Source organism: Hyperolius riggenbachi, chromosome 3, assembly GCF_040937935.1.
Source record: "Hyperolius riggenbachi isolate aHypRig1 chromosome 3, aHypRig1.pri, whole genome shotgun sequence".
NCBI lineage: Eukaryota > Metazoa > Chordata > Amphibia > Anura > Hyperoliidae > Hyperolius > Hyperolius riggenbachi.
This window is the reverse complement of record NC_090648.1, coordinates 226576207-226599790: the sequence shown is the minus strand read 5'-3', so window position 1 is coordinate 226599790 and position 23584 is coordinate 226576207. Positions and strand designations below refer to the sequence as shown.

The 23584-nt window shown below is 49.9% G+C and overlaps 1 protein-coding gene across 2 annotated transcripts in view; it reads left to right on the top strand.

Moving 5' to 3' along the window:
* The window catches only part of GOLGB1 (golgin B1), a 93578-nt gene that overhangs the window by 16477 nt on the left and 53517 nt on the right, over nt 1–23584 (top strand). For both annotated transcript variants that reach the window (XR_011030350.1, XM_068275877.1), the window contains exons 3-4: nt 3512–3679; nt 19833–19946. Coding sequence is in view for 1 of the 2 variants with exons in the window: in XM_068275877.1 (XP_068131978.1) it covers nt 3512–3679; nt 19833–19946 (282 nt within the window). In the remaining variant the exon portion in view is untranslated. The remainder of the gene's footprint in view (nt 1–3511; nt 3680–19832; nt 19947–23584) is intronic.

Below are 23584 nucleotides of genomic sequence, written 5' to 3'. Positions count from 1 at the left end.
TGGGGATGTTCACAGTAAAGCAGGCCATACACTGGCCCGATTTGCGCCCGTTTCGACAGCAGATTCGATCACTGGGATCGAATCTGCTGCCAATCGTTCACGCTACACGCCGAATTTCGATCCATTTCGTCCGATCCCGTCGATCGTGCCGTGCGGAAAATAACCGTCGATCGCCCGCGGGTAAAGAGCGCATCGCTAGCGGCGTTCGAGTGCCCGACGACCGACGCAATAGAGCCCGCATACATTACCTGCTCCGCCGGCGCGACTGCAGTCTCCCGGTCACCGCTGCTCCGTCTGCGCTCTGGTCTCCAGGTCCGGCATGCCTCACTTCTTCTAGCCCGGCAGGAAGTTTAAACAGTAGAGCGCCCTCTACTGTTTAAACTTCCTGCCGGGCTAGAAGAAGTGAGGCATGCCGGATCTGGAGACCAGAGCGCAGACAGAGCAGCGGTGACCGGGAGACTGCAGTCGCGCCGGCGGAGCAGGTAATGTATGCGGGCGGGCGGGGGCAGCAGCAGCAGTACCACCACAACAGATTGTGAACGGTTTCAGGCTGAAATCGGTTCACAATCTGTTTGCTGTAAAGGTAGCCATACGATCCCTCTCTGATCAGATTCGATCAGAGAGGGATCTATCTGTTGGTCGAATCTGATGGCAAATCGACCAGTGTATGGCCACCTTAAGGGTTGTTTCCACTAGAGCACATGTGTCGAACCCCAGGCTTGGCGGGCCAGATCCATGCCAGTGTTTAGGATAGACTGAGAAAGAAAGGAATGTGTTCTACTTGATGGACCACACCTTTGCTGATTCAGACCCATCAATTCATTTGAGCTGTATCAAAAATGTGTGAGGATCTCGGCCCTTGTAGGACCTGTTTGACAAACCTGCACCAGAGCGAATCTGCATGCGTTTTCTACAAGTGTACAGATCGTGTTATTTTAACTCGCTGCATGCAGGCTTTGTATTAAAGTCAAAGCCCAGTCTCCATTGCAGTTCACACACATTTTAACACCTGCGTTATGCAACTGACCACTGTGAATCCAGCCCAAAGGTATCATCAGTGTGAACATATCACGTTAAAAACCACACAAGGATCTACCGCTTCCCACTTTTCCTGTCCTAGCATGCAGTATCGTGCATTGTGACAGGCTGTATTTTCTATATGCAGAACTATCATGCAAGGTATTGAAACTTTATTAACAACTTTGCTTCAGATGCCAGGGATGACTATTAAACTGTGAATGCACTTGGCACCTAAGTTGACAATAATTGGCATTCAGGACACATTCCAGCATGGCTGCTCAAAAATGGATCTGTTGGCCATGCCTTGTTTTTAAATTGATTTTAACAATGTTATTTAACATGTTTTTCAGTAAAGATACAGTTTTGTGAACACATTGTGCTATATGAGTTATCCGTTACTACAAGTAACTTTTGTGTCTTTAGTGTTTGGCTACGTATCCATGAGTGGGTCCATGAGCCATTTTTCCTCACCCAAATATTTTCCTCTTATGAGGTATAATTAAGCCCAATTTTACACAACTGGACTATCTTTGCTCAAGTTTTTGTTAAAAGCGAAAAAGGTGGAGGCTGTTTCCTGCAAGTGGGGGCATAACTATGTGCTGCACCTGGGTCACGCGAAGCTCTGGTGAGTTTCATTAGTAGCATTATGTGTCAGGGCATTATAATTTAAAAGGACAACTGTTGTGAGAGGTATATGGAGGCCGCCATATTCATTTCCTTTTAAAGGACATCCAAGGTAAAAATAAACTGATGAGAAAAACAATTGTATCTATCCTCAGTCTCCTAAAATGATTTTTTTTTCAGATATCCCACATTTTTATTTTATATTTAAATCTAGTTTTTAAGTTTTTACTGCTTCATTGTTTCTGCTCAATGACACCTTCATTGAAGTATGTCAGCTCAAATCTATGAATTATTGAAACTTTTTTATCTTTTTCCTGCTCTCAAAAGCCATTTACTGACAAAAAAGTGTTTTTAAAGAGAATCTGTATTGTTAAAATCGCACAAAAGTAAACATACCAGTGCGTTAGGGGACATCTCCTATTACCCTCTGTCACAATTTTGCCGCTCCCCGCCGCAATAAAAGTGGTTAAAAACAGTTTTAAAAAGTTTGTTTATAAACAAACAAAATGGCCACCAAAACAGGAAGTAGGTTGATGTACAATATGTCCACACATAGAAAATACATCTATACACAAGCAGGCTGTATACAGCCTTCCTTTTGAATCTCAAGAGATCATTTGTGTGTTTCTTGCCCCCTGCAGAATCTCATGCACTGAAGTTTCAGGCTGCTCTTTTCTTCCTGCAAACAGCTTTGCCCTTGTCTGTAATCCTCAGTATGTGAAAGCCCAGCCAGCTCAGAGGACGGTTTATCCAGCTTGTAAAAGATAAGAGAGAAGAGAAAATCTGCCATAATCTAAACAATACACAGGCAGTGTGCAGAGAGGGGCCTGGAAGGGGGAGTTCATATCAGAACCACAACACTGAAGAACTTGGCAGCCTTCCAGACACAGGCTGACAAGTCTGACAAGGGAAAGATACATTGATTTATTACAGAAACTGTGATAGTAGAACTTACTGCAGTAAGCCAGAACACATTAGAATAGCTTTTGGAACTTGTAGGATGATAAAAAACAGGATGAAATTTTTGTTACGGAGTCTCTTTAAGGCTGTAAATACTTATCAGTGAGGGTTATGCTATAGTCTGACCCAGTCCGACCTGGTCCCAACAGAGACTGTCAGTCGCATTCCTAATGTTCAACTTTTTTAGGCAGAGAAAGTAAAAAAGGAACACAGCCTAGTTATTTGTGTGCTTTGCACTATACATACACATCTATCTTATCATGTCACATGTCACCTCGGTTGTCCTTTAAGCAATACCAGGTGCCTAGCATCCCTTCTGATCTGTATGGCTGCAGTAGTGTCTGAAGTACACCAGAAACAAGCATGCAGCTAATCTTGTCAGATCTGACAATAAGCCACAGACCCTGAACAAGCATATGCAGATCAGGGGTTTCTGACATTAAAGTATTAGAGGCAGAGGATTAGCAGGACAGCCAGGCAACTGGTATTGTTTAAAAGGAAATAGAAATGGAATCCTCCATATCACTCTCACTTCACTTGTCCATTAACATACCTCTTAGTTTGCTTTTTATTTTGTTTTACACCAGAGGTGTGCATTCATTTTTTTATACTTTGATTTTCATAATTAGCTGGTAGAAATAACCGGATGCTGCCTCTTCTTTCTTGTTGTATTTGTCAATGTCTGTTTGAAAGTTGTATAGCAGTGTTTTTCTATAATGTATTCAGTCTTGTTTACATGGATGTGGTATTCTGTGGCATTAATGCTGTGTTTATTATAAAGCAATAGTACATTATTACCACAATTTAGAAGGAAGCCACAGGAATCCAAGGACTGTGTGTTCCTGCACCATTGGTCTGGGCAGGCATCCTTGTTACAGACAAAAAGCTTTGTTTTGATGTTTTGCAGGCTCCGGTGTCTGAACCTGCCACAGCTGAAACAATGTCAGAGGACCAGATGGAAACATTGGCTCATTATGAGCAATTGGTAATTCAACTGAAGGAATTGATCCAGCAAAAGGATGCAGAGATCCATCAGAAGTGCACTGAGCTTCAGCAAAAAGAAACACAGATTAAGGTACATAAATGCTCAGACTTTTATTGGTATATAGAGATGCTAAGGACATTGCAGGGCTACTCCTCTTCAATACAAATCTCTGTATATGAGTCATCACCACACTAACCATGTTGTATCTGATTATTTAAATATATTTTTCATCTTTACTCTGCAGCTGTTTCTCATTTTTAGGAGACTTGATGAAAGCCATAGCAATATCGTACAGAATGTTATGAAAGATACCCATAATTCTAATCTTTCTGCTTGACTAAATTCCTCAATTACACTGTGCAAACCAGAAAGTGAAATGTTTTGCACCCGGACTGCTTTGCTGGGTTTACTCTAATGATGCATTAAAGGGTTATTTAAGATGGGAAAAAAAACAGTTTAACTTACCTGGGACTTTTTGCAGCCCCCTGGAGTCATCCTGTGCCCACTCCATCCTTCTAAGATCCTCCAAGCTGCGGCGACCCCCTCAAAGCTGTCTGGTCGTGGCCAGTTGGAGGCTACTGCGGCCTTAAAGAGACACTGAAGCGAAAAAAAAATAATGATATTATGATTTGTATGTGTAGTACAGCTAAGAAATAAAACATTAAGATCAGATACATCAGTCTAATTGTTTCCAGTACAGGAAGAGCTAAGAAACTCCAGTTGTTATCTCTATGCAAAAAAGCCATTAATCTCTACGACTAAGTTAGTCGTGGAGAGGGCTGTTATCTGACTTTTATTATCTCAACTGTAAGTAAACTGTTTTCTTTTTATCTGCTAGAGGAGAAGTCATTACTTCACAGACTGCTCTGAAAGACTCATTTTGAAAGCTTAGTGTTGTGTAATCTGCACAGATTAGAGAATGATGCAATGTTAGAAAAAACACTATATACCTGAAAATAAAAGTATGAGAATATTTTCTTTGCTGCTAATCTTCTAGTAATTATTCATAGTACACAACCAATTCACTATATCATATTTTTTTTTTCGCTTCAGTGTCTCTTTAAGTCGTAGCGATTTTTCCGTACTGTGCATTAGCAGAACACTACTGTTCACTGGGACACTGTGAGGAGGTACATGGTCGTCCAGCTTTGAGGGGGTCACTGTTGCTGTGCAGAGGGTCTCGGAAGGACGGCGTGGGCACAGGACTCCAGGGGGCTTCAAGAAGCCCCAGGTAAGTTAAACTGATTTTTTTTCCCCCCTCTTTAGATTTCCTTTAATTATTCAGTGAGGGGAGTTCCTATACTTCTGTATGTTTTCCAGGTTTGTAATAATCACTCGCATCTCTGTAACAGCTGAGCACAAAGTAAGGCATTCCACAATACAACATGCAGGACTAAGGGACAATGATCTGACAAACGCCCTAGTGATTACATGTACATGCACTATATGTCTATAGAATACAGATTGTTAAAGAGGAGCTGTCATCCATACTATTTAAGAATGATCATTTATCAACAAGAAAAGTAATAGTGATTTTAACTTTTGGATTGCCTGGTTAGCATCCTTATTACTTGTTTACCAGATAAAAATAAATGATTTTATGCCCGACAGTTACGCTTTAAAATACTTGAACTTTATAGGGCATTTTTGATAACTTTTTTGAAAAGGGTAGATAACCCTAAAACATTATATAAATATGATTGTTGAGCTATTAGCTTATGCTAATGTGCCCTTATTTAAATAAAAGCAAGAAGTTTTAAATCAGGATGATACCATTTATTGGCTAACTACAAATGAATAAGAATAAACAAGCTTTCGGCCTTGCAGCCTTCGTCAGGTTTACATCCTGTTAGTTTGCAAGCTGGTGGTACAGACAGCTTATATACATGCAACATCAAAAGGGAAAACAGATATTTTTTTCAAGCATAAATACATCATTAAGATGCCTTAATAATTGGCTATATTAATTTTAGGCACAGTTGCACTGACATTGTGAAATAAAACAAACAAATAATGCCTTTGCCTTTAACACGAGCTGCTTGTTGCTGTTGTATTTAGGACTTGATCTCATTAGCTCAAAGGTGGAGGGCGCTTATGTAGGCTTACTAGAGGCTTATTTCACCCGCGGCTAACTAGTCATGTGTGGGGACCCACTAACCCACACAAAAACACTATGTAATATTTGCAAACAGAAGAACCAGTTGCGCTGGGTATATATAATTTCACCAATCTAAATCATCAATAATAATTAGTGCTTATACACCTGATTAACGTTAGAAACATGCATAAAATTGCATAAATTTTTAGTACAAAAAACATATACAAAAAATGAATAAAAACGTCCACATAAAATGTTAAAGCAATAGTTGGTACCAGTAATTGCATAATTAATCAACCGTTGCAATGAATATCACACTCATACGCTCACGCATACCCAGACCATCCAATGTGTACAAAAAAAGAGAGGATGTGGTTGATCTTTGTATCAAACAATTGGAAAAATATATATAGAATGTGATAGATTAATTACAAAAGGGGAATTGATATATTGTGGAATTGATGTATGGGGATGGACTTGTGTTGCTCTGCACAGTCCTTCTCCGTAAACCCTGCCAGTCTATTAGGACTTCTCTTTATCTTCCCAATTGGGTTGCTGGTTTGGTGATACGAGGATTTTAACTGTATGTAGCCATGTAGGAGTATTCCCCTTGTCCTCGGTCCTTTTAGCTAGTGTAATACCTGTCCGATGGTATATAAGCATAAAGATCAGAAGAGTTCACTCTCTGTCTGTTCCGATTCTGTGCCGGTGTTTAGATCTAAGTTAAAGGAATACTTAAAGAGAGCCTGTACTGAATAAAAATATTTGAAATAAACACACGAGGTAACTTCAAATGAACATTGCATAGTTACCTTGCCATCAGTTCCTCTCAGAAGCTCACCATTTTCTTCTGATAATAATCCCTTTCAGTTCTGACAATATTTTGTCAGATCTGAAATATATCAGTTGCTGTCAGTAAAATATCAGTTGCTGTCAGTTATAGCTGAGAGCAAAACGGATCTACCAGGTAATGTCCATGTTTCCCTATGGCTCAAGTGGGCGATGTTACAGTTTAACTGTGTGCTGACCAGAAAGCTGTTATAGGTAATGGCCATTTTCAAAATGGAGGACGGAAAATTCCCTTGATCACAGTGAACAAATAGGATGCGGGGCAGGAGAAAGACACTGAGGAGTAGACTACATGGACACTTCACAACAATATCCTGCGCCTGAACTGTTAATGATAATGATGTCTACCCTGTCGGGGGAGCCAGTAGTGACACTATAATCCACACGAAACACTTCAATTCACTACAGTCTACTTGACATATAAACTTTATTCCAATATTGTTGTAACAAAATACCCTATACCCATTAAAAAGAGCAGTACTGCAATGACAAGCCTACGCTATTCACAGCCGGCTGTGTCACACACCACGGACACCAATGCATACCCACACTCATGCATCTGGAACAGTCATTATACTCCCTGGAGTTTCAAAAATCTGTCTGCAGCCAGCCCACAATGCCTAATGTACTCCAGGAAAAGGACTTGTCTCACATGCTGAGGCAGTTCATAAGGTACTCTTGTGCTGTTTAGCAATGTCCCACCAAAGCAGATCAGGTTAGTTGCCTTATAACGCTAACATACAGCGCCAATGGTTAATGATAATGGCATCAGACACACATCAATGGCAAGGGGTGCCGCTGCGGGCTCTCACCACCTCCTGCGCTTAGTTCCACCTTGCCTGGACCAACGTCACAGTTCTATTGTGTGTGTCTCCTGCGTCCCAAGTGTCTCATTCAGCGCGGATGGGCGTAGACTACATGGAAGGTAAGTATGACTTGTGTATGCTTATTTTGACTTTTAATTTTCAGTTCAGGTTTTCTTTAAGGCAAAAAAAAAAAATATTTACTCACCCGGGGCATCCCTCAGCCCCCTGAAGCTGGATGGTGCCCTCGCAGCCCCGCTCCGATCGTCCTGTCCCCGCCGGCGGCTACTTCCGGGTTCGGCGACAGCCGCCGGGAGGCTGGGAACGCGGCTGATTCTCCGCGTTCCCAGCCGCTATATCACCCTCTATGCCCTGCTGGGCCGATTTGTCCGCTATCCGTCGTGCCGCGCCCCCCCCCCCCCCCAGACCCCGTGCGCTGCCTGGCCAATCAGTGCCAGGCAGCGATGAGGGGTGGTTCGGGACTCCCAATGACGTCATCCCGCCCCGTCGCCATGGCGACGGGGGAAGCCCCCCAGGAAATCCCGTTCTTTGAACGGGATTTCCTGATCGGAGATCGCCGAAGACGATCGAAGTGGGCGGGGGGATGCCGCCCTGGGCTCGCTACATGATATAAAAATAAATAAAATAAAAAAAAAAACTGCTGCGCTCCCTCCTGGCGGAATTTTTTATACCGCCAGGAGGGTTAAGGCAAAAAAATAAATAAATAAATATTTACTCACCCGGGGCATCCCTCAGCCCCCTGAAGCTGGATGGTGCCCTCGCAGCCCCGCTCCGATCGTCCTGTCCCCGCCGGCGGCTACTTCCGGGTTCGGCGACAGCCGCCGACAGGCTGGGAACGCGGCTGATTCTCCGCGTTCCCAGCCGCTATATCACCCTCTATGCTGCTATAGCGTATATATTTTTTTGCCTTAAGTATTCCTTTAAGGTAGCTTTCCGTGTGGATTGTAAATATACTCACGCTGCCCTCTTGGTTGCGGCGAAAGGTTCAATTCTTCAGTCAGTGTCAGAGCTCCGGCCGGCAGCTCAATGACTCACAGTAGCTCTCGTCTCCCGTAATCACGATTGATCTACGATAATGGAATGTAGTAGTTCCGGGTGGCGGCTAGTTCACTTCCGGTGACGTCACCTACTGCCCGCGCCTCCGGTTGCTTGGATACCACTCTGCTGCGCTTATTGGAGAAACGAGTAGAAGTTGTCTCAAGCGTATGCGGCCTGTGTAGTGAGGTTCCTTATGCAACTTGGGACTCCGGGAAGGTATACTGAAGGGCTGACGCATTTCGACGGTCTGCGGCCGCCTTTCTCAAAGCCAGTATCCTTGTGAACTGCAGTCTGTTAACAGATATAGTCTAGTAGTTCCCTCGCATCTTTGGTAAAGCAGCTCCGGAGAGAAGGAGGAACCGTCATTGCAACGGTTGATTAATTATGCAATTACTGGTACCAACTATTGCTTTTTAACATTTTATGTGGAAGTTTTTATTCATTTTTTGTATATGTTTTTTGTACTAATAAATTTATGCGAATTTATGCATGTTTCAAACTTTGATCTCATTAGCTAGCAATAAAAGCTGCCTGAGGCAAAAGTCCAGAATTTTGTAATTCTACCCACCACCTAAAGTAAAGGCTGTGAGAGCAGAACAACATCTTATGCTGGATACACACGGTGCGTTCGTGCACTCGATTTCCCGCTCGATTCCCATTGATTTGTTTATTTCCAACATGTCCGATTTGGATTTCGATGGATCGTTAGGTCGATTTGGCATACTTTGCATGCGAATTGACCTAACGATCCATCGAAATCCAAATCGGACATGTTGGAAATAAACGAATCGACGGGAATCGAGCGGGAAATCGAGTGCGCGAACGCACCGTGTGTATTCAGAATTATATGCACAGGCAATTCTAGAGCCTTTATTTTTCTCCTGAGTTTCTTTGACATATCCTTTTGTGTTGTTTGCATATCCTGGAGAGCATTGTTTTCCAAGTGTGCTCAAACGGTGCTTACTTTCATTTACCATTGGCTGCAAAACTATTTGCTGTTGTTATGTTGTTTGTTCTTCTATAATATTCTCTGCCATAATAGTTTGGCATTTGTACCTGGCACACAATTTAAAGCAGAACTAAATAATTAAAAACCAGTGTTTCACTTACCTGGGGATTCTGCCAGCCCCTTGCAGCCTTCCTGTCCCGCGTTATTGAAGAAAATTAAGTCTGCCAGGTACACAGAAAGGTAAAAGCCAGCTTGTCCAGCGACAGACCACTCTTTTGGCGTTTTGTTCAAACTAAGGTTAACTTAAAGGCCAAAACAGAGGGCTGTTGCTGGAGAATCTGGCTTTTATGTTTCATTGTACCTGTTTTTTTTTTTTTTTTTTTTTAATTTCAGTTTTTTTTTTTTTTTTTAACCACCCTGGCGTTCTATTAAGATCGCCAGGGCAGCTGCGGGAGGGTTTTTTTTTTTAATTAAAAAAAAACTATTTCATGCAGCCAACTGAAAGTTGGCTGCATGAAAGCCCACTAGAGGGCGCTCCTATCCCATATTTCTGATCACCTCCGGCGATCCGCAGTAACAAGGAAGGCCGCAATGAGCGGCCTTCCTTGTTTCGTTTTGCTCGTTGCCATGGCGACGAGCGGAGTGACGTCATGGACGTCAGCCGACGTCCTGACGTCAGCCGCCTCCGATCCAGCCCTCAGCGCTGGCCGGAACTGTTTGTTCCGGCTGCGCAGGGCTCGGGCGGCGGGGGGGCCCTCTTTCGCCGCTGCACGCGGCGGATCGCCACGCTGCGGCGGCGATCAGGTAGCACACGCGGCTGGCAAATTGCCGGCTGCGTATGCTGCTTTTTACAGGGAGCAAATCGGCCCAGCAGGGCCTGAGCGGCAGCCACCGGCGGTAATGGACGAGCTGAGCTCATCCATACCGCTAAAGTTATTTTACTCAAGTTGGTGCTGATCCAAACCTATCTTGCTACTGCTGATGGCAATTGCACAATGAATTCTGAGATCTATAGAAGCATCTTATCTGCTCATGTTTTACAAAATGTCTCAACCCATAGAATGGGGCTTTCGACCTGCTACAAGATAATCTCAGATATACTGCTAAGCAGGGGAGTTTCTAGGGTCCTTGGAGATTGGGGGCACCTGTGGGCACCAGGCGGGGAGGTATATGCGGAGCGCGAAATGGGCGTGACCATGAAGTGAGTGGGCGTGGCCATGGGTGGGGCCAAATGTACATGAACTTAGCAGCGGTGTAAGCTACAGATAACGGGCCTGCCCATCTAAATATTGGATGGAGCCCCCTGTCCTTTATTTGGATAATTTACAATCAGTATAGGCATAGATCAAAGATGTATACGCACATACAATTTTGTTTGGTCAATCACTGACCCCCAATTTTACCACCCCCGTGCAGTAAGTGGGCCAACAGACAATGAATTTTATGAACAGAGCTAAAATTGGCTAATCAAAATTGTATGTGTGTACCAGGCTTTACAGCTAATACTGTACATACTGAAAGTAGCAGGGATCAGCATACAATATAGCTGGTTTACAATCAGTAAAGGCACAGAGTAACGCCTTACACTGTACACACTGGAGGTAAATCAGCACACAGTGCAGGCACTAGAGAACAGTGTATACTGTACATACTGTAGGCAGCAGAATTCAGCACACTGCAGCTAGCGTGCCAAAAATATGAGGATCACGTTGTGCGGTGTGCTTATCGCGCCGCACCGAAAAATGGGTGGGCCATGGACCAGAATATAGGTGTGGTAACGGGTGGAGACAAATTTACATGAACCTAGCAATGGTGGGACATTAGATTATGACAGTGGTGGCGAACCTTTTGGAGGCCGAGTGCCCAAACTACAACCCAAAAGTCAGTTATCTATTGCAAAGTGGCAACAGCAATATAAAATAAATACTGTACAAACGTTTTAACTCATACATGAACATTATGGAAAATCCAAGTTGAAAATAAACTGTGAAGATAAACAATTTCATCCATCCTACTCCTGAAAAATGTATTAAATTTTTTAGAACCTCCCAGTTTTATTTTCTGTTTTAAAAAGCTAAAAAAGTAGGTTTAATGCTATTGTCTCATATGATAAGGATTCAGCTTTTCCCATAGTCTCGCAGTTAGCAATCATGTGACCCCCAACAAGACAAATTCATCAATCATGAGGCCCCCAACAAGACAAATTCATCAATCATGAGGCCCCCAACAAGACAAATTCAGCAATCTTGAGGCCCCCAACAAATCATAAGGCTCCCAACAAGACAAATTCAGCAGTCATGAGGCACATAAATAGACAGCATTTCACATAAATAGGCAGAATGCCCCCTTAATATGGTAGCCCCCCAAGTTAGGTAGTGAGTGACAGGGACCCCCAGGTTAGCTAGTGAGTAACAGGCGCCACCAGTTAGGTAGTGAGTGATAGGGACCCCGATAGTGAGTGCCAGGGAGCCCCTTTAGGCAGTGAGTGAGTGCCAGGGAGCCCCTTTAGGCAGTGAGTGAGTGCCAGGGAGCCCCTTCAGGCAGTGAGTGAGTGCCAGGGAGCCCCTTCAGGCAATGAGTGAGTGCCAGGGAGCCCCTTCAGGCAGTGAGTGAGTGCCAGGGAGCCCCTTCAGGCAGTGAGTGAGTGCCAGGGAGCCCCTTCAGGCAGTGAGTGAGTGCCAGGGAGCCCCTTCAGGCAGTGAGTGAGTGCCAGGGAGCCCCTTCAGGCAGTGAGTGAGTGCCAGGGAGCCCCTTCAGGCAGTGAGTGAGTGCCAGGGAGCCCCTTCAGGCAGTGAGTGAGTGCCAGGGAGCCCCTTCAGGCAGTGAGTGAGTGCCAGGGAGCCCCTTCAGGCAGTGAGTGAGTGCCAGGGAGCCCCTTCAGGCAGTAAGTGAGTGCCAGGGAGCCCCTTCAGGCAGTGAGTGAGTGCCAGGGAGCCCCTTCAGGCAGTGAGTGAGTGCCAGGGAGCCCCTCCAGGCAGTGAGTGAGTGCCAGGGAGCCCCTTCAGGCAGTGAGTGAGTGCCAGGAAGCCCCTTCAGGCAGTGAGTGCCAGGAAGCCCCTTCAGGCAGTGAGTGCCAGGAAGCCCCTTCAGGCAGTGAGTGCCAGGAAGCCCCTTCAGGCAGTGAGTGCCAGGAAGCCCCTTCAGGCAGTGAGTGCCAGGAAGCCCCTTTAGGCAGTGAGTGCCAGGGAGCCCCATCAGGCAGTGAGTGAGTGCCAGGGAGCCCCTTCAGGCAGTGAGTGAGTGCCAGGGAGCCCCTTCAGGCAGTGAGTGAGTGCCAGAGAGCCCCTTCAGGCAGTGAGTGAGTGCCAGGGAGCCCCTTCAGGCAGTGAGTGAGTGCCAGGGAGTCCCTTCAGGCAGTGAGTGAGTGCCAGGGAGCCCCTTCAGGCAGTGAGTGAGTGCCAGGGAGCCCCTTCAGGCAGTGAGTGAGTGCCAGGGAGCCCCTTCAGGCAGTGAGTGAGTGCCAGGGAGGCCCTTCAGGCAGTGAGTGAGTGCCAGGGAGGCCCTTCAGGCAGTGAGTGAGTGCCAGGGAGGCCCTTCAGGCAGTGAGTGAGTGCCAGGGAGGCCCTTCAGGCAGTGAGTGAGTGCCAGGGAGGCCCTTCAGGCAGTGAGTGAGTGCCAGGGAGGCCCTTCAGGCAGTGAGTGAGTGCCAGGGAGGCCCTTCAGGCAGTGAGTGAGTGCCAGGGAGGCCCTTCAGGCAGTGAGTGAGTGCCAGGGAGGCCCTTCAGGCAGTGAGTGAGTGCCAGGGAGGCCCTTCAGGCAGTGAGTGAGTGCCAGGGAGGCCCTTCAGGCAGTGAGTGAGTGCCAGGGAGGCCCTTCAGGCAGTGAGTGAGTGCCAGGGAGCCCCTTCAGGCAGTGAGTGAGTGCCAGGGAGCCCCTTCAGGCAGTGAGTGAGTGCCAGGGAGCCCCTTCAGGCAGTGAGTGAGTGCCAGGGAGCCCCTTCAGGCAGTGAGTGAGTGCCAGGGAGCCCCTTCAGGCAGTGAGTGAGTGCCAGGGAGCCCCTTCAGGCAGTGAGTGAGTGCCAGGGAGCCCCTTCAGGCAGTGAGTGAGTGCCAGGGAGCCCCTTCAGGCAGTGAGTGAGTGCCAGGGAGCCCCTTCAGGCAGTGAGTGAGTGCCAGGGAGCCCCTCCAGGCAGTGAGTGAGTGCCAGGGAGCCCCTTCAGGCAGTGAGTGAGTGCCAGGAAGCCCCTTCAGGCAGTGAGTGCCAGGAAGCCCCTTCAGGCAGTGAGTGCCAGGAAGCCCCTTCAGGCAGTGAGTGCCAGGAAGCCCCTTCAGGCAGTGAGTGCCAGGAAGCCCCTTTAGGCAGTGAGTGCCAGGAAGCCCCTTTAGGCAGTGAGTGCCAGGGAGCCCCATCAGGCAGTGAGTGAGTGCCAGGGAGCCCCTTCAGGCAGTGAGTGAGTGCCAGGGAGCCCCTTCAGGCAGTGAGTGAGTGCCAGGGAGCCCCTTCAGGCAGTGAGTGAGTGCCAGGGAGCCCCTTCAGGCAGTGAGTGAGTGCCAGGGAGTCCCTTCAGGCAGTGAGTGAGTGCCAGGGAGTCCCTTCAGGCAGTGAGTGAGTGCCAGGGAGCCCCTTCAGGCAGTGAGTGAGTGCCAGGGAGCCCCTTCAGGCAGTGAGTGAGTGCCAGGGAGGCCCTTCAGGCAGTGAGTGAGTGCCAGGGAGGCCCTTCAGGCAGTGAGTGAGTGCCAGGGAGGCCCTTCAGGCAGTGAGTGAGTGCCAGGGAGGCCCTTCAGGCAGTGAGTGAGTGCCAGGGAGGCCCTTCAGGCAGTGAGTGAGTGCCAGGGAGGCCCTTCAGGCAGTGAGTGAGTGCCAGGGAGGCCCTTCAGGCAGTGAGTGAGTGCCAGGGAGGCCCTTCAGGCAGTGAGTGAGTGCCAGGGAGGCCCTTCAGGCAGTGAGTGAGTGCCAGGGAGGCCCTTCAGGCAGTGAGTGAGTGCCAGGGAGGCCCTTCAGGCAGTGAGTGAGTGCCAGGGAGGCCCTTCAGGCAGTGAGTGAGTGCCAGGGAGGCCCTTCAGGCAGTGAGTGAGTGCCAGGGAGGCCCTTCAGGCAGTGAGTGAGTGCCAGGGAGGCCCTTCAGGCAGTGAGTGAGTGCCAGGGAGGCCCTTCAGGCAGTGAGTGAGTGCCAGGGAGGCCCTTCAGGCAGTGAGTGAGTGCCAGGGAGGCCCTTCAGGCAGTGAGTGAGTGCCAGGGAGGCCCTTCAGGCAGTGAGTGAGTGCCAGGGAGGCCCTTCAGGCAGTGAGTGAGTGCCAGGGAGGCCCTTCAGGCAGTGAGTGAGTGCCAGGGAGGCCCTTCAGGCAGTGAGTGAGTGCCAGGGAGGCCCTTCAGGCAGTGAGTGAGTGCCAGGGAGGCCCTTCAGGCAGTGAGTGAGTGCCAGGGAGGCCCTTCAGGCAGTGAGTGAGTGCCAGGGAGGCCCTTCAGGCAGTGAGTGAGTGCCAGGGAGGCCCTTCAGGCAGTGAGTGAGTGCCAGGGAGGCCCTTCAGGCAGTGAGTGAGTGCCAGGGAGGCCCTTCAGGCAGTGAGTGAGTGCCAGGGAGGCCCTTCAGGCAGTGAGTGAGTGCCAGGGAGGCCCTTCAGGCAGTGAGTGAGTGCCAGGGAGGCCCTTCAGGCAGTGAGTGAGTGCCAGGGAGGCCCTTCAGGCAGTGAGTGAGTGCCAGGGAGGCCCTTCAGGCAGTGAGTGAGTGCCAGGGAGGCCCTTCAGGCAGTGAGTGAGTGCCAGGGAGGCCCTTCAGGCAGTGAGTGAGTGCCAGGGAGGCCCTTCAGGCAGTGAGTGAGTGCCAGGGAGGCCCTTCAGGCAGTGAGTGAGTGCCAGGGAGGCCCTTCAGGCAGTGAGTGAGTGCCAGGGAGGCCCTTCAGGCAGTGAGTGAGTGCCAGGGAGGCCCTTCAGGCAGTGAGTGAGTGCCAGGGAGGCCCTTCAGGCAGTGAGTGAGTGCCAGGGAGGCCCTTCAGGCAGTGAGTGAGTGCCAGGGAGGCCCTTCAGGCAGTGAGTGAGTGCCAGGGAGGCCCTTCAGGCAGTGAGTGAGTGCCAGGGAGGCCCTTCAGGCAGTGAGTGAGTGCCAGGGAGGCCCTTCAGGCAGTGAGTGAGTGCCAGGGAGGCCCTTCAGGCAGTGAGTGAGTGCCAGGGAGGCCCTTCAGGCAGTGAGTGAGTGCCAGGGAGGCCCTTCAGGCAGTGAGTGAGTGCCAGGGAGGCCCTTCAGGCAGTGAGTGAGTGCCAGGGAGGCCCTTCAGGCAGTGAGTGAGTGCCAGGGAGGCCCTTCAGGCAGTGAGTGAGTGCCAGGGAGGCCCTTCAGGCAGTGAGTGAGTGCCAGGGAGGCCCTTCAGGCAGTGAGTGAGTGCCAGGGAGGCCCTTCAGGCAGTGAGTGAGTGCCAGGGAGGCCCTTCAGGCAGTGAGTGAGTGCCAGGGAGGCCCTTCAGGCAGTGAGTGAGTGCCAGGGAGGCCCTTCAGGCAGTGAGTGAGTGCCAGGGAGGCCCTTCAGGCAGTGAGTGAGTGCCAGGGAGGCCCTTCAGGCAGTGAGTGAGTGCCAGGGAGGCCCTTCAGGCAGTGAGTGAGTGCCAGGGAGCCCCTTCAGGCAGTGAGTGAGTGACAGGGAGCCCCTTCAGGCAGTGAGTGAGTGACAGGGAGGCCCTTCAGGCAGTGAGTGAGTGCCAGGGAGGCCCTTCAGGCAGTGAGTGAGTGACAGTGAGGCCCTTTAGGCAGTGAGTGAGTGCCAGGGAGCCCCTTCAGGCAGTGAGTGAGTGCCAGGGAGCCCCTTCAGGCAGTGAGTGAGTGCCAGGGAGCCCCTTCAGGCAGTGAGTGAGTGCCAGGGAGCCCCTTCAGGCAGTGAGTGAGTGACAGGGAGGCCCTTCAGGCAATGAGTGAGTGACAGGGAGGCCCTTCAGGCAGTGAGTGAGTGCCAGGGAGCCCCTTCAGGCAGTGAGTGAGTGCCAGGGAGCCCCTTCAGGCAGTGAGTGAGTGCCAGGGAGCCCCTTCAGGCAGTGAGTGAGTGCCAGGGAGCCCCTTCAGGCAGTGAGTGAGTGCCAGGGAGCCCCTTCAGGCAGTGAGTGAGTGCCAGGGAGCCCCTTCAGGCAGTGAGTGAGTGCCAGGGAGCCCCTTCAGGCAGTGAGTGAGTGCCAGGGAGCCCCTTCAGGCAGTGAGTGAGTGCCAGGGAGCCCCTTCAGGCAGTGAGTGAGTGCCAGGGAGCCCCTTCAGGCAGTGAGTGAGTGCCAGGGAGCCCCTTCAGGCAGTGAGTGAGTGCCAGGGAGCCCCTTCAGGCAGTGAGTGAGTGCCAGGGAGCCCCTTCAGGCAGTGAGTGAGTGCCAGGGAGCCCCTTCAGGCAGTGAGTGAGTGCCAGGGAGCCCCTTCAGGCAGTGAGTGAGTGCCAGGGAGCCCCTTCAGGCAGTGAGTGAGTGCCAGGGAGCCCCTTCAGGCAGTGAGTGAGTGCCAGGGAGCCCCTTCAGGCAGTGAGTGAGTGCCAGGGAGCCCCTTCAGGCAGTGAGTGAGTGCCAGGGAGCCCCTTCAGGCAGTGAGTGAGTGCCAGGGAGGCCCTTCAGGCAGTGAGTGAGTGCCAGGGAGGCCCTTCAGGCAGTGAGTGAGTGCCAGGGAGGCCCTTCAGGCAGTGAGTGAGTGCCAGGGAGGCCCTTCAGGCAGTGAGTGAGTGCCAGGGAGGCCCTTCAGGCAGTGAGTGAGTGCCAGGGAGGCCCTTCAGGCAGTGAGTGAGTGCCAGGGAGGCCCTTCAGGCAGTGAGTGAGTGCCAGGGAGGCCCTTCAGGCAGTGAGTGAGTGCCAGGGAGGCCCTTCAGGCAGTGAGTGAGTGCCAGGGAGGCCCTTCAGGCAGTGAGTGAGTGCCAGGGAGGCCCTTCAGGCAGTGAGTGAGTGCCAGGGAGGCCCTTCAGGCAGTGAGTGAGTGCCAGGGAGGCCCTTCAGGCAGTGAGTGAGTGCCAGGGAGGCCCTTCAGGCAGTGAGTGAGTGCCAGGGAGGCCCTTCAGGCAGTGAGTGAGTGCCAGGGAGGCCCTTCAGGCAGTGAGTGAGTGCCAGGGAGGCCCTTCAGGCAGTGAGTGAGTGCCAGGGAGGCCCTTCAGGCAGTGAGTGAGTGCCAGGGAGGCCCTTCAGGTAGTGAGTGAGTGCCAGGGAAGCCCCTTTAGGGAGTGAGTGAGTGCCAGGGAGCCCCTTTAGGGAGTGAGTGAGTGCCAGGGAGCCCCTTTAGGGAGTGAGTGAGTGCCAGGGAGCCCCTTTAGGGAGTGAGTGAGTGCCAGGGAGCCCCTTTAGGGAGTGAGTGCCAGGGAGCCCCTTTAGGGAGTGAGTGAGTGCCAGGGAGCCCCTTTAGGGAGTGAGTGAGTGCCAGGGAGCCCCTTTAGTGAGTGAGTGCCAGTGAGCCCCTTTAGGGAGTGAGTGAGTGACAGGGAGGCCCGCTAGGGAGTGAGTGACAGGGAGCCCCTTTAGGAAGTGAGTGAGTGCCAGGGAGCCCCTTTAGGGAGTGAGTGAGTGACAGGGAGCCCCTTTAGGGAGTGAGTGACAGGGAGGCCCTTTAGGGAGTGAGTGAGTGACAGGGAGGCCCGCTAGGGAGTGAGTGACAGGGAGCCCCTTTAGGAAGTGAGTGAGTGCCAGGGAGCCCCTTTAGGGAGCGAGTGAGTGACAGGGAGGCCCCCCTCTAGCCGCCGCTCCCGCCCCCCCCCAGCCCCCCCACTTACAACCCCCCCCCCCTCCCCCGCCTTACCTTGCAGCAGACCTCAGGATCAGCGGCGACCCAACCAGTACCAGCGGGCGCCTGACGCACCCGCTCGATATGCGGAAGTGATGTCACTTCCGCATATCAGTGCGGGCGCTGGGTCCTAGCGCCCGCACGATTGGTCGCCTGCTCGCCGCCTGATGCTGAGGTCTGACTGAGTGTGACGCGGCGGCGGCTGCGCTGACAGAGGGGGTGAGCGGCGGGCTGAGATCCGTGGCACCCCAGGACCGATTGGGGGCACGTGCCCCCCCCAAAATAGGCCTAGTGACGCCCCTGCTGCTAAGGCAATATGAATTTCTCAAAGCTGTTCAAAATTGTAAATTATTGAATGGCCAAGCCAGTCACCAGAAAATACTTTCCCCTATAGTTGTTCTCTTATGTGTTCAAGTTCAGATAGCTTCCTGCACCTTCTCCCAGTCTGCAGTCTTCACATGTAACCAACACCTCAAAAGGAAGAGGACATTACATAATCCTGTATGGGGACGAAATACCACAAAGGTTCATGTCATCATTTTCAGCTAAGTGCATATCCAACCTCAAATAAAAGAGCTATTTGTAAACCAAATTTTAATATAAAGAGTATCAAACGTAATGTTTATACCTAAAACCAGGTTCAACAGCATATATCACCAGCTCCCTGTTCTACTTTCCCTTGGCGTCCAGCAGCTTTAGCTCCATAACTAGCGTGTGTCTCTCCTGGCTTCGCCCTACCGATTTAGCTAGGCAGCGCATCACCTGAAAAGATACTCAGCACCTTGTGATGTCTATGAACCACAAACTTCAAGCAATCATTGCATGTAAGGAGTAAGCATCAAGCTACAACACATGACTGCTTTAATATACCTACCGTTACTTTGCCACAAACGTTATGGTGACCTGCAATTAGGGGGTGATGTGTTAAAAAGTGCGTGTTTATTTTTTTTTCATAGGGGAATGAAAATTGATTCCAAATAAGGGGGAATACATTTAAAGTGATATTCCCCGCTTTAGTGGAATCGGTGTCCCCTTGCCCACTCTCTCGCTGAGCTGCTGGCTCGGTCAATGCTTAGCTCTGACTTTTTATTCTATCTCTATGTCCACTTGCATAATGGGCATTTCACACCAGGTCTCTTTCACACTCACTGGGTTGGACACTCTGGTTTCAGGCTTACTGCTGCTTGTGGGTATTCTGGGGTTAATGTATGTGCTGATTTCGTTAGGTATGATGAAATGTTAGACGATTGCAATGGGCTTTGAATTTACAATTGAGCAAGCAATTCACTTTATCTTGTGTGTTTGTTAGTACAGACAGTCCTTTACTCACAAACAAGTTGAGTTACAGCATTTTAGAGATACAAAGTTGGCTTCATATACAATATATACAATACTGTTTTTTGGTGTTAAATGTTAAGGTATTGTATAAACTGTTATAAGTAATTTAAAACACTTTAAAAGCACATCAAAAACAACTAAAAACATAGTTTATGCTATGTGTCCAAATTCAGAGATGTTCAAAAGTAAATAATTTATCCACGTTTCACCATGTTAAACACAAGACCCAACCAACAACTAAAAAATTAAACTTAGAAACAATCTGCCTGAGCGGAACATATTTCTAAGTAGAGAATTGGTGATATCTTTTTTTTTTTTTTTTTTTTTTTTTTAACCTGCTGATTTACTCACATTTCTGCTTTTGTAACTGCACATATGCTATGGTTAAACGTCAAAGTGCTGTTGCACCATTCTGTTTAGTGTTGTTACTTGTGTGTAGTAAGTGGAGTTTAATATGATTTTCACTCTGTTTTTAATTTGTTTCAGGTGGAGAAAGAAGCTTCAGATGCTAAATTTTCTAAATTAAAGCTCCAGGCAAAGGCTAAAGTCACAACACTAACCAAGCAAATAGAGGAGCTCAAGAAAGCTGCAGTTAATCAGGTATGCGAGTGTGACTTGTGCCTTTTTTTACACAAGCTAATATTTACTCTTGATAGCCAGACATTACTCTCAACATTCTCAGCTTATCAATTGCTGAAGGATCGGACATACTGCAAAATATCATTTCATCCTGCATATTTTATCTGATTGCCATCTGGAGTCGGGAAGGAATTTTTCCCTTTTGGGGCTAATTGGACCATGCCTTGTAAGGGTTTTTTCGTCTTCCTCTGGATCAACAGGGATAGGTACTTATCCGTTAGCCGGGCGCATCCGGCAGGTGGCGACAAAACTCCACCAGAGTTACATCTTTCCCTACTATCCATGTCGGCCTGGAGGGGGAATAGTAATTAGCGCCACCTGCCGGATGCGCCCGGCTAACGGATAAGTACCCAGGGATATGTGAGGGAGCAGGCTGGGGTTGTACTTTGTACTGGTTGAACTCGATGGACATATGTCTTTTTTCAACCAAAATAACTATGTATCTATGTGGTACCCTGCGCATGTGCAAATGACCAATCCATGTATCAGAAACCTGTGTGTCAGCTTATGCGAACTAGCCCTTTACTTGCATTACTTAATTTAGCCTTTAGGTTTGAGGAGTCTGCATTTCCTCTCAACCAACCAATCTCTTCATTTATCTATTCAGGCCAGACCTGGATTTACCATAAGGCACTGTAGCTGCCTTGCATGGGAGAGGCAGCACCCCAATTCCCCCCCTGCTCTTGGCCCTCCCTCCTTTCCTTTGCAGAGACAATAAGGCACTGTCACTCACCCACTCTTAGCATTCCAGCGATGGGATCTCCAGGCGCATGTCCAGTGCCCCGTATCCATGGCTACAGCAGCATTTCTTGTGACCTGCCAGTATGTGCTGGTGGGTCACATGAGATGCCCCTGTAGTCATAGAGAAGATGCTGGACATGCAGCTTAACCACTTGCCGACCGCACACTCATACCGTGCGGCGGCAAAGTGGTAGCTGGAGGACCAGCGACGCACATCTGCGTCGCCAGGTGCCTCCCTAACTAATCAGGAAAGGCCGCTCGTGCGAGCGGCCGTTTCCTGTTAGATCACGGAGCAGGTCTCCGTAAATAGCCTGCGAGCCGCTGATCGCGGCTCACAGACTAAATGTAAACGCAGGAGACGTTTGTCTCCTTTGTTTACATTGAACGGCGCTGCTGCTACAGCAGCGTCGTAAGGCAGAACGGCGATCCCCGGCCAATCAGCGGCCGGGGATCGCCGCCATGTGACAGAGGACAGCCTGTCACAGGCTGCACAGGATGGATAGCGTCCCCGCAACACCCAGGCAGGCAGGAGAGATCAGACCCCCCCCCCCCCCCCGCACATCATCCCCATAGGGGGGGAAAGAGCGGGCGATCTGATCAGCAGAGCCCACCCAGCACAGATTATAAAAAAACATGCTGGTCCTTAACCCTCTAGGCGATACAATTGCATCGCCCAGGAGGGGGCGCAGCACTTTTTTTTTTAAAATGTTTTATTTTTTTTAAATCATGTAGCGAGCCCTGGGCTCGCTACATGATAGCCGCTGCACAGCGGCATCCCCCCACCCACTCCGATCGCCTTTGGCGATCAGAGTAAGCAGGAAATCCCGTTCAGAACGGGATTTCCTGCTGGGCTTCCCCGGTCGCCATGGCGCGTCGTGACGTCAGAGGGAGTCCCGAGCCACCCCTCAGCGCTGCCTGGCACTGATTGGCCAGGCTGCGCGGGGGGGGGGGGGCCTGCGCGGCGTGGCGAGCGGCGGCGATCGGAAGTTACACGCAGCTAGCAAACTGCTAGCTGCGTGTAACAAAAAAAAAATTATGCAAATCGGCCCACCAGGGCCTGAGAAATCCTCCTGCGCGATATACCTGGAGCTAAGCTCGGGATTATCGCCCAGGAGGTTAAGGGGGCGTAAAGGCTGGGTCCTCAAGTGGTTAATATCGCATCACTGGAACGCTGAGGGCTTGTTTCCACTGTTGCGACGCGATTTCGCCGGCATTCCGACGCTTGTAAAAACGCATGCGGATGCGTTTCCGCATGCGTTTTTACCCGCGATTTCGCGTGCGATTTCGCATGGCAGGGTGCCATGCGAAATTAACCATGACACTGCCAGGGCAAAATAAAATTGAAAAAGGTGCGAAATCGCACGCGAAATCGCGGGTAAAAACGCATGTAACAAACGCATGCGTTTTTACTATTAAATACATTAGCGGCGATTCGCATGCATTCCACTCGCAGGCGAATTCGTTGGCTCTTTTGTGCGTTTTTTTACCGCTGAAAAAAACGCACCTCAACAACGCTACAGTGGAAACAGGCCCATCCACTTGCATTACATGTGCGAATCTGCATGCGTTGGACGCATGCAGATTCGCGATAGTGGAAACGAGCCCTGAGAGTGGTAGACTGCCTGAGAGTAGATAAAGTGCAACAGGACAGTTAAAGGCTTCCCTTCGCTGAGCAGCCATCCTCCCACTTTCTTTGCTTTATTGCTGCCCCCTCAGTGCTCTTTCCCAGGCACCCATCTGTCCCATTGCTGCACCTCAATGCTCTGGAGGTATCTGGCTTGTATACAAGTGCTGGAGCAGCAAGAGACTGCGCCCTGCCACAGCAAGAGAACCCGACCCTGACTGTAAGAGTAGCAAATGATTTGTTTGTATGACTTCATTAGCAAGTAATTTGGGCATCCATGCTGAAGCCAGAAGACTGGTGCTGCAGAAGATAACAATGGAGATGGTAAATATCAGATGATTATAGAAAGTTGTTCATAGAAAGGTATAAGGCTGCTCTTAGGAGATTTACATTAGGTTAAGAGATTAAGATATTACATTAGGAGCATGCACCACATCATGGGGGAAATTTCTTTTTGGAGATGGAAGGGAGAGGGGGGCTGCCTTATTTGTGTGGGTTTTTTTCTTTGGAGGTGGGGGGATTGTTGTCTGATTACCTTTAGGGTCACTTTGCCTGACTCTGTTTTAAGTAATCCAGGGCTCACTGCCCTTGAGTTATACTGCTATATTAGTTAGTTTTGCCCACATCCTATCATGCTCATTTAATGCTTGTGGGTGAGTGCTGTGTTGAAGGGCAGAGTTCGGGGCACCAGAACACCTGTGCCTACAGGCTCTTAAAGGAAACCTAATGCCCGCGATAGCTTCCTGCATCAGCAGGAATGCGTGCAAACAGGGGCGTAGCTAAGGAGCTGTGGGCCCCGATGCAAGTTTTACAATGGGGCCCCCTAAGCGCTCTATACATAACAATTGATACAGCGCACCAAAACCTGCCAATGGCAACTACAGTGTCAGAGGTGCAAGAAGGGGATGGGGAGCAGTTTGTTAGTGATTACCACTATTCAAAGCATCTATAGAAGTGATTATTATGAGCACAGGACCAATAGAAAGCTAATATCGTAGTTGAGGGAGGGCCCTTCGGGGCCCCTCTGGCCCAAGGGCCCCGATGCGGTCGCTACCTCTGCACCCCCTATTGCTACGCCCCTGCGTGCAAAGGTGTGTGTGTGGCGGCCACTGACTCTGAGTTGGCAATAACGAAACTAGCTGGGGGGGGGGGGGGGGGGCAGCAAGTGACTGCAAGGTAGCAGGATGACTGCAGGGGTCTGGTAGAAGCCCCAGGTAAGTGAATCTCATTTTTT